This window comes from Chrysoperla carnea, chromosome 1 (assembly GCF_905475395.1).
Source record: "Chrysoperla carnea chromosome 1, inChrCarn1.1, whole genome shotgun sequence".
Lineage (NCBI taxonomy): Eukaryota > Metazoa > Arthropoda > Insecta > Neuroptera > Chrysopidae > Chrysoperla > Chrysoperla carnea.
Genome location: NC_058337.1, coordinates 16,378,450 through 16,390,026, shown reverse-complemented (window position 1 = coordinate 16,390,026; position 11,577 = coordinate 16,378,450). Strand labels below are relative to the sequence as shown.

At 29.4% G+C, this 11,577-nt stretch overlaps 1 protein-coding gene across 1 annotated transcript; it reads left to right on the top strand.

Annotated features, from left to right (window-relative positions):
• Positions 1-4,614: 4,614 nt before the first annotated feature.
• On the top strand, positions 4,615-10,779 carry LOC123290861 (origin recognition complex subunit 3). The gene is made up of 8 exons (XM_044871209.1): positions 4,615-4,641; positions 4,709-4,855; positions 4,916-5,698; positions 6,224-6,547; positions 8,189-8,488; positions 8,549-8,782; positions 10,412-10,599; positions 10,667-10,779. The coding sequence occupies exons 1-8, from the start codon at positions 4,615-4,617 to the stop codon at positions 10,770-10,772; spliced, it is 2,109 nt and encodes a 702-aa protein (XP_044727144.1). The 3' UTR covers positions 10,773-10,779.
• The last annotated feature ends 798 nt before the right edge of the window (positions 10,780-11,577 follow it).

Here is an 11,577-nt window from a genome sequence, read left to right as displayed (position 1 = left end):
AATTCTAACTCACAACACATCATTGCTCGTCTAGTACTTAGAGACGTTGTTCTCTGGAGAGTATCTGGATTGTCTCTTATAGATTCAGCAGTAGCCATTATACCCAGACCCAGACCCAGATACTCTTCAAAGAACTACATATGGCTATGCACAACTATGCAACCTCTCCAAATTGAGCTAAATCGTTTAAGCTCACGAAAATAGATTGGTTGTAGGAACTCTCCAGGAGAAACAAATATCCCATTTCAATAAAAAACATCTAAGAATAAGAAACATTAAATGAAGGGAAAATTTGACTTTAGTGAATTAATAAAAAGCATAACTAGAAAATGAGGAAATGTGCTGTTCAAGAGTTTTTTTTTTTAAATACAAGTTGTGTTTCGTTGAAATAATAACAATACACATTTTGAAACAGTTTTATCAGCTTCTTGAGGTAGACTCTTTCTAAAAGACTTAAAAAAGTCTTGGCTTAGTCTTGGTACTACAGCTGCAATCTTCTCGTTCATGCGTGGTCTAAATGTTATTCTTACAGTTCTTGCGAGATCAAACCAATAAATCTTTTGCGCAGCACTAATGGTTTCTTTTTATTTTCAGTTTTTAAGTCTAAGTGAGATATCAAAGCTCAAGAATGAAAAAAAGGAATTGAAGTCGGTAAACGCTGGTTGGCGAAGGCAGATTACTTCTTCTTTTGAAAAATCTTGCGTCTGCATGTATAGAGCTAAAAGTTGAAGTAATGAATGAATAATAATTAATAATGCAACCTACGAATTATTATTCTAGAAAATTACACCAATTTGTTTTTTTTTTTTTATTATAATTAACAAATGATGAGCCATATACATGCATGTGAAATAATATGAATTTTAATTGGTGTAAAAAATATGATTATTACACACTAATTATGCATAAATTAAACCATATTCATATATTGTGAATTTATGTTAAAATATTGTTTAAAGCTAATGTTCTTGAACTTACTTCTTGAAGATGTATGTGTAGTGCCCCAGCATGTCCAGGTTGTAAAATTTCACCAAAGAGTCAGATAATTATTGGAATAGTTAAGCTCTCTGGTTCTTCTAAAACTTCCCTTGAATAGAAACAGTAACTAATAGGGAATATTCGTGTATTTTTTTTATATTTTTAATTCATTGTTTACATCTTTATAACAAAGTAAAAATTATAAATACTGCTTAAAAATGCTGTATTTAAGTGTGAAAAAAGATACATTATAATTTTGAGATATTTAAACGCAATTTTTTGGCGCTCTCTGTTGATGACGTATAAGTAGAGACAAATACCAATGTCTCAATCAAAAATAATGACTTTGTTACATGCTTTTTATTCGTCAACTTTTACCTTCGCAATAAATAAAACGTTACAAATGAACGCACTGTTAACAGAAAAACATATGCATTCATTTAGAAAACCTGCAATCAATATTCGAAAATAACATTAAGCTTTTCAATCCTAAAAGTTGAAGAAATCGAAGAGAATGTACGTAAAAAATTCATGGTAGATTATTCTGAGAATATTCGATTAGATGGATAATCTCGTCTGCCTCATTGCCAAATGTCAAGATGTCAAGAATGTTAATATTTTCGAAAGCAGAGATTTTGATAAAGAATATTTTTTTTCCGTAAAACTTATAATAAAAAAGTTTTCCATATGTAGCCAACTTAGCTAGACATCCTATATATATGGTAAAAAAAACATTACTTGTTGTCAAAATTTTGAAACACTTTATGTTACCTATAATTATAGTGATTTTATAACTGTGAAATAATAATTTATATAAATATTACTCTCTCTAATCTTAAAGTTCACTAGCTATATTATGTTGTTTAAAAATTTATTTTATATATTTAAGATCCGCTATAATACACAAGTTTACGGTTATCATGTCAAAGAATATGAGTATAAATAAATACATTCTCTTTCAAAGGCCATAGATCTCCTAAAAACATTTATTTAAGTATTATTTATATTAAAAGTACAGCATTATCATCTATATCTTAAATTCAATTGTTTTATTTTGTCTGTAAGATATTCCAATATTTCATAACAAAATAAATTGAACAATCATCTTGTGTTAAATTGAATATTAAAATTCTATTGGTTCAGATTTAAAATGATTATTTGATAGTCAAAATGTTTTTATTAATTTCTGATGAGAAACTTATTGTATTCACCCCGAAAATTCAAACTTACTGTATTCGTCTCTGAAATCGGGTTTAACATTTATTTGTTTGCATGTATGTAAAAATGAACAGTCTAAAACTAGAATAAATTTTGTAGGCCTCACTATATTCAGTACTGGACTTTGGGGGAAGCGAAGTCACTTAACACTTACTTTACTTTAAACTTACTTAGTAACTGAGTTTTTACTTTAAACTTAATGGCGAATTTCTCGGATATTATTTATGTCTAATAGAAACATAGTAAAAGAGTCAAGTTGTAGAAATTAAATTTTATTATGTTTTATCATTTGGCTATGCTTTGTAAGATTCATATTTTATAAGATTAAAATTTATGCTTAAACATCAAATTTGGCGTTTTAGATAAATTTACTCAGCTAGAAAGTTATTGACCTGGAAATGAAGGTCATATCCATGAACTGTATAATTTATATGTGAAAGGTTCGAGGAAATTTAATGGAGTCTTAATGAAAAATTGCTTAAAACCATTCAATTTAGCCACATATATCTAAAGATGAACTAGACAGCTTATGAAATAATGTAAAAATAAAGATAATAATTGTTCTTGTTGCACAAAATAATTCTAAGAAAAGAAGCTACAAAATTAACTAACTGCATGAAAAATCTTTCTTCTAATAATTGCACTAGCGATTCCTGCTTGACATCATACAAACAGCCAAGACCAACACGTTGGAGGCTTAGTCTTGGCCTTTGCTGGAACGTACGTTATTCTTGTTCTTTGAAGCAGGCTTTGAATTTCTGGGATTACATTATTTTAATCTCAGATTAAAAATACATAGTTTGATCTCTGTTGTACGAGAGCCAATTTTTTGTTCTTTGTTTCGAGGAATGCTGCAAGTTAGCTTTAAAGACCAATCACCGTACACCGTTAACGATCTCGTAACCTCAATCTGTGATGAAATTCAAACCTCCAAGTTCAAATTCAAACCATTCGATATAACGCGAAACGATATTTAAAAGTGCGGACAGCTTAAGCCACATATGATTAGTAAGCACTATGTAAGGATAATATAACGCGAAACGTTTTAGTTTAGAAGCGAAATGAGCATTATTTTATGATCCACGAAGCGCGTTTGTAGGTATCTAATAAAACGCGAAGGGTTATTGAAAATCGCGCACTGGGTAAGACACATACGATTAGTCGCCGTTTTGGAAGGGTACAGTTTTTGAACGTTAAAATAAAATTAAACTCTTGACAAAATTGGACATTATGGAAAAAATCGTAGCAATCTACGCCTGGTTTGGGGATATATCAGCTAAGAAAGACGAAATTCCAGATACCGCCGTTTGGAAAATTCAGAAACTTAAAGAAGAAAAATTGGTCTTTGAGGTATGTTTTAAAAATGAAAAGTGAGCGAGCATAAATTTTTTTCCAAAAATAAATGTAAAACTTTTAAAAAAGGCAGTTTCAGGTTTCGAAAACGAAAAGTGAGCGAGCATAAATTTTTTCCAAAAATAAATGTACAAGTTTTAAAGAAGGCAGTTTCAGGTTTCGAATGGTATCAACTAATTTTCACTGGCATTACGGGCATGTTTGTGTGCGCATTTCGAGCCTTTTTATTAGATTTATTGTATATTTATTGGATTTATTGTATATGCATTCACTTTTTAAGCCCTCAGCCCTTAAAACCGTAGGTATTAAATTTTTTCTAATTGAATTCAAAGACTAGAAACTACAAGCTTTCGAACGAGATGTTGAAGACTCAAAATACAATTGTTTGAAATTTGGGTAAAATTTGATGTTTTTAAAATTAACCTTTAATTATTTTGCTGAGTAGTTTTATGAAAAAAATAAAGTATATGGTGGCAAAATGAAATAATTTGTACTCAATTTTCAGAGGCTGAGTTGATTATAGGTAACAAAATCATGGCTCAGCATATTTTTGGTAGAGAAAACAGTTGCTTTTGTACACTAATTTTCTTGCCAAAATATTAAGAATCGGCCCTATTTGTAGTAGGGTGAGTTTAAAGTTCTGATTTCGATTAAGTATCTTAAATAGTGTGATCCATCACCCTGTGTGACTTCGATATTCCAATAAATAACGAAACTAGGAGGGTGTCTTCACCTTAAATGCGACACTGTATAAAAATAATTGCGTGCTTATCTTATTCTTTTGTAATCATTTATATTACTACAGCCACCTTTTATAAACGCTTATAACTAGAACACAATTAAGAATGTTTATTCAATATGCGGCCATCTAGATAAAGTTACGTGTACCATGCGTGTAATTTTGGACGGCCATTTTTATTTTGTAAATAATTCCCGCCTTTTTTAATTTTTTAGTTCTGTGTAAAATATTGTATGTATTAAGAAAATTTTATTTGTAACCAAAAACAATGATATTTTAATTTCAATATACTTTAAAAACACTCAATACTTTTTAAATAGTAAATAATGGATGAAATAACTTCTGTTTCTAAAGTAAGATATAATAACAATATCAGTTTGTGTTTCTAATTTTCAAGATCATTGTTTATTTATTTCACAGGGTGTATTCTTGTTTCGAAATGGATTTTCTTTGCAAGATAAAAAACTTAATAAAAGGTCAAAAACAAAACAGAAAGCAATACGTTATAATGAATTATGGTATGAAAGCTATAACTTAATTTGGAATAAAATTGAACAAAAAATTGAGGTTAGATATTTTGGAAATTATCGTCATAGGAATGCTGAACTTCCCATTTTTTTGTTTTAGGATTTAAATAACACTATGTTTTCAAAAGTTTTAGATAACTTATTGAAATTTGTTAAACAACCGCCTATCATTGATCCTGAATCAATACCTACAGCTGCTATTTTGACTGGGATTAATTTACCAGACCATGCAACCTTATTTAATAATTTAAAAAGTCAAATAAAATCCGAAATAACTCCATTAGTTGCCATATTATATTCAGATGATTGTTCTTCATTAAAATCTTTAACAGAAAACTTGGTGTACCAATTAATTGTTGGAAAACAGTCAGATGTTTCTGATTCAGATTTATCAGATGAATGCGATGCAGAACAAAGTGTTATAAAAAAATCACAATGTACCTTTGCAACTTTAGCAGATTGGTATTATTCAGAGGCATCTTGGGTGTTATTAAACACACCAAAGAAAAAAATTAAGGCTATTCGTAAACGTAAAAGTTTGGTTGTTATTTTACCAGATTTCGAAAGTTTGAGTCCCTCCGTATTGCAAGATTTCATTCTTATAACCAGTTCCTATTTATATCAAATACCATTTGTATTAATTTTTGGCGTTGCAACTTCATTGGATGCTATTCATAAGAGTTTACCGTTTAAAGTATCGTCAAAATTAACAATCGAAGTATTTCAGTCTGAAAGATCAATAACATATTTAAATACTGTTGTTGAAAACGTATTTTTAAATCCCAGCACATGCTTTTATTTAACTGGAAAGCCATTCAAATTGTTAACCGATGTTTTTTTATTTTACGATTTTTCAGTAAATGGATTTATACTAGGAGTTAAGGTAACTAGAATCTTCAAAATTGACGATTATAATTTCCTAGGTGATAAATTTTAACTGAATGATTTTGTTACTATTTCTACCCTAAGCCAATGACCTAAAATATCTCAAAAATTTTGTTCAAAATTGTTTACAAGCTACCACTAATATTATAAATGATTTTAATATTGGAGGTTTATATTGACTGTATAATGCTTTGAGCCAAATCCGAAGGTTTCGCCGAAGGTAGTTTTTTGGCCGAAGTTTGATGTCGAACAATTCGCTAATTCTTACTGATAACAACATTGTATTGGAAATTTTTGCTAATAATACACAATCTGATGTTTGAGGTAGTTTTGAAAATGGATTTCAAATATTCAGTTCAGTTCCAAAGTATGTACCCTGGCTTTTGATTTTTATTAAAATAAATACAGGAAACCACAAAATATCAACTTGAAATTTAAAGAAGATCCACCATAATTCATTAAAATTTGTCCCAGGAAATCGCTATCTCCCAGTTTTTGTTTATTAATTAATTTTGTTTTTTAGTTTGCGCTTTTAGAGCATTTTTTTGGTAAAAATTATATGGCTTTAAGTGCTGCTGCTCAATCCGATATGGAAATCGATGCCATATTAAAACAATTATCTCATGAAGATTTAGAAGATATCCGGCACTTAAGATCTTTCCGACCTTACGTTGAATCTCAATCGAAAGAAGCCATTATTAAACTGTTAGAAGACGATCGATACTTAAAAAATTGCTTAAAGTTAAAAATAAAAGAATTCTCTTCATATTTATATTATTTTCATACATTTTTATTATGTCTACATTCATTGACTGCTAATTTACCTAAAAATCCACTGGGCAAACAGGTGAGTTTAAAATTATTATAAAATTTGTTTATTGTGTTATTGTTTTTTATGCTTTTTACTAATACTGAATAAGTAGGGGAAGGTGGGGCATAGTGAAACAAAAGTGTTTTATCGATTTTAAAAATATTATTTAATCTGATTAAAAACTGTGGTAAAATAAAAAGTTAGTATTTTCTTTAATAAATCACTTTAAACTTAAGAAATATGTGCACTTTTTCGATATCAATTATTTGTTTCATGTGGGTACAATGGATTAAGGGTCGGGGCACAGTGCAACAAAACGGCCACAGATGAATGAATATTATTTTTAATATAAAATATAGAAAATATCTTTTTTTCATTTGAAGCAACAATTAGTCCAAATTAAATTATACCGTTTAATTTTCCTGCCTATATTTCCTTATGTTTCACTGTGCCACATGAGCGAGTTTGATATGATACATGGCTCGAATAATTTTCTACTTTTGATACCGGCATTTTCTTATGTCAAATATTAGGAACCACAAGAATAAAAATTTTGAGCATAACTAATAACATCAAAAGAAAGTGACAACTACATTAAATTTACGGTCGACTCATCTCATATAAATCTTCGTAATTCGGTTCAAAATTTCCGTTAGAATAAGATAAAAACAAGTGAAAACAAACAATTGACTGAATTAATAGTTGAAATACCATGCATAGTCAGTGTTGATTTCTTTATCACATAACACATACATACATGTGACACATACATAACTGATATTCAAGTATGGTACATACTATAAAATTTCTGCCTAATTGGCGCCCTCACGGGTAAACAGTAAAGTCCAAAAAGAACCGTTTCAGATGAGGAGAAATGATCGTTGGAATTCGATGTAAGAAAATGAAACTTATAGACACACTTTTTAAAACAATTAATACATATTTTGCTAAAATATCTCTTCATTTTGAAAAGTTATATACGGTTGCTTGGTTTAGCTAAAATTAATTTTTTTAACTTCTTTAGCGAAAGAGATTCACGTTGAAGTTCCTTTAAAAATAATGGTTTGCGTAATTGTTTTTACATACAAAAGTTGCACTCTTTGCATAACTATCCGATTTTAAATATGAATTTTACTCCAAGACTCGATCTAGAGTTATTAGGAGTACTCCCGAAGCCAAGATAATGAAATGTTAGAGAGATACTACTCGATACACTAACTTCGTTGGGGGAAATCATCTCGTAAATTCTTAACATTTTACTATGTTGATAGTAATTAACTTCTTCGGAGTTGAATAATCCACCTAAATTGCTGCTAATACCTACAGGGGTAGGATTAATTTTTAAAATAGGAAAAATGTCGAGAAGTTAAATATGGAGTGTTATAAATATATTTTATTGTTAAAGGAACTTCGAGGCGTTAATTTTTGAGAATCTTTCATTAAATAATTTAAAAATAAATTCCGCCAACCTTCTCATAGCAAAGTCGGCTTTTGTCAGATGCTTGCCGCGGGTAAGAACGATCGCATATAATATAACTAACAAAAATGGATTTTAACCAGATTTGTGATTAATTACGCAAGTGTATAGTGAATGAATAATCAATTAGATAGTTATTTAAGGGAATAGAATTAAGAGAGAATAGGAATAATATTTTAATTCATATTTATCGAATTTAGCTAAGAGAGTTGTATGCAACAGCTGTTTCAACTGCAATAACAAATACAAATGAATACAAAGAGTGTTTACAAATATTGAACTTTTTATCCAAAGATGAACTTTTGAGTAACATATCAAATGTTTGCGAATTATTAATGAATGCTGATGAAAATTGTCATCGAGAGACTAATACTTTTGAAATTGTTCGTGAATTGAAGCTCCATTCTATTAAAATTGAGAAAGCTTCATTTGAAGTAGTAGATGATACACAAATTAAACAGTCTTTTGATGAAAAGCTTAGCAGATCTGAATTAAAACAAGTAAGATACTATTATATAAAATTTAGATATTCTGATTTTAATTTGTTAAATTTATTACAGAAATTATTAGAAAGATCTAAACAAGAAAAGAAGTTGTCTGAATTTGATGTAACACGTAATGAATGTTTGGAATACATGACTGGTTTATTTGAAAAATATTTGAAACCTCCGTACAGTCAAACTTTTTTCGAATTATTCTTTTATGATGATATTATTTCATTAAAATCACATATGGTTGGGTCACCTAGAGCCGCTATTCACACAGCTTTAAATAATCCTAACTTCTATTTACAGGTAATAATGTAGTTCATAATATTATATCAATCTTATCACAGTTATAGAAGACGACTGGTTTGAATCTTTTTTAGGCCACATTTTTAAGATAAGTTTTTTTTTTTGGGTATTATCAAATTTTACAAATCTTTCAAACACATAAAATTTTTCGCAATCATTGTCATAAACAAAATTAAGTTAAATTCAATATGAATAGAAGAGCCTGGCTATCAATGTTTTTTCCTTTTTCTCGTTTAAAATCTAACCATTTCTACAAAAAGCGAAAAAGAAATGAAAAAAGCGAAAATTTTATAGACCCGGAGTATTGTTGTATTTAGAGGAGTTGGTTGAGTTCTGAAATTTTTAGCTCCTGCGGTCAAAAATGAGACACTATTACAGAAATTATTTTCCGTCGATTTATTTCGGTCTATTTTTTCCTAAATCAAAGCTTTTCCTTAATCTTAACTCAGTTAATTGTTGAAATACCCTGTATAGAATATCATGGAGGTTAGAGAGAAGGAGAACGATCGCTACGCGCTTAAGTATTAGCGCGCCTGTCCCTGAAAATTCGCCGGTAAGTAGTATCTGCGAAGTTAGCTGTTTATGAGTATAAGTAGATGAAGTTAGTTGCATAATGTACAAAATTAACAACAGTCCGCTTTTATTGAGACAACTTAGCGATCGCAGCGCCTCACTTATTTTGTCCGTATTTCTGGGACACTATTTCCTACAGCGATCGTTCTCCTTCTCTCTAACCACTATGATAGAAAATGTTGAATGTTATTATTTTAAAAATTGGAAGAGTTTATAAACCAACACAATTGTGGCGGCCTTTCGGTCACTATTTATTTGGTTTTCGATAATTTTCGAAAATTAGAAAAAATAAAGAACACCTTTGTGCTTCTAGCCTAAGGCTCCGAAATACTAAATACTTTTATCATCAAATAATTAATTGACATTTTGGACGTATTTAAAAGTTAAACGTATTACGCTTGGAATGTTAGCTAATATTATGAGGCTCATGCATTCAACGGAAATATGTCAAAACAAATTATGGTCTAAGTCTATCCCCGATTAGTAACGCTCAACGAAGCTAGATCCACACTTATTTTGATGAAATCTGTTATATCGGTTTTGATCAAGTGAGAATATTACTATGATCTCTATGGTGCCTATAAAAAAGACTTTAAAAATGCGATTTTCTTATATTTCATGATTTCATAAAATCTAAAAAAATTTCAGGTTATAAGTTTTGATTGGGTAAACATATTGATTTTAAATAGCTATTGTATCTATGCACCTCCTACAATTGTTTATTTTAACATTTCTAAAAGCACTTTTTGAAAATTTTACTAACGTATCAAATTGCTCTATGAGGTTCAAATATTATTCCACGAGCTAGAACGCATGGACAATTATGTCTTTTTTCCGAATCTTTTATATGCCAATTTTATATATAAACTAATAATTTATTTCTTAACATTTGAATTTATTAAAAGCCTCTACCCTAATTTTCGTACTCTGAGATTGATTTTGAACGTAATATTCTGGAATAGTTTGTTATAGTTTGTTTAACAAAAAAACGAACTCTCAACAAGTATATTACATATAATAGCAATCTCTTTTTGATTAAATATTAATTTTTTTTAGTGTACTTGCTGTGAACTGGAATCAACGAACTCTATTATACCCACTATGCCAGATTTAAGCATTGTATACAAACTCCATCTAGAGTGTGGTAAATTAATTAACATGTATGATTGGTTACAAGCATTTATAACAATAACTGATCCTCAAGATACTTCTGGTGGAAATCAAAATATTTTACCTGAATTACAGTATGTATCAACTTATAAAAAATTTGTGTTGCCTTAATTTATTACATGATATTTTCCGTTTTTTCAGAGCACGTTTTACAAGAGCCGTTTCTGAATTACAATTTTTAGGATTTATCAAAACGTCGAAAAGAAAAACTGATCATGTACAACGGTTAACGTGGGGTGGTTGTTAATTTTTTTAATCATGTGTTTTATTTTTACGTATTTATTTATATAATAAATTTTTTTATAAAAAGAAAATAGGTTTAATTTCTTATCCCACGCAAAATCATATTTAAATTTGTTAGAATATAGTATTAAATTCTCAATGTAAAACAAATACACAGTTCGTAGACTCTGAATAAAACTCATACACCGAGCGATAATTCATACAAATACGATCTCAACTTACTAATAATTCGGAAATATAATTTCATTATCCTACTTCAATATTTAAATTATTTTATGGCAGCTGCCTAATCCCTTAGATGGACTCATAGATATAAAACCATAGATCGCTACGGTGGGCCTTTATATGTCTATGGGTGGATTAGGTATATGTCTAAAGGCAGAGAGGTTCAATGTCAATGATAATATGATTGCTTTTTTTATAATGCGTAATGCATCTATATGATTAGTTCCACTACCCCATACTAGATGGCTGTGCTTTGTAAGTATATCGTATTTAAAATATTTCAAATTACTTACTAATAGAATTATATAAACTAATGGTTACTAATACTGTGTTTCATCAACTGACAGTATGCGTTGGAAAAACTGTAACTCTAAATCAAAATAAACGCAAAACTTAAACCATTCTAAGTGTTATTACTGTAACATTCACTATAACATGTGATTCACATATTATGTTATATAGTTATTGGAGGAGTAAGTCGGACAAGTGATGAAAGTTGGGATGCAGAAGGCTGGCTAAGCGAGGCAAGTGGGTTGAAGAAGATCATTTTCAACATATATTTTCTACCCCGTAGAAGGGTAGTT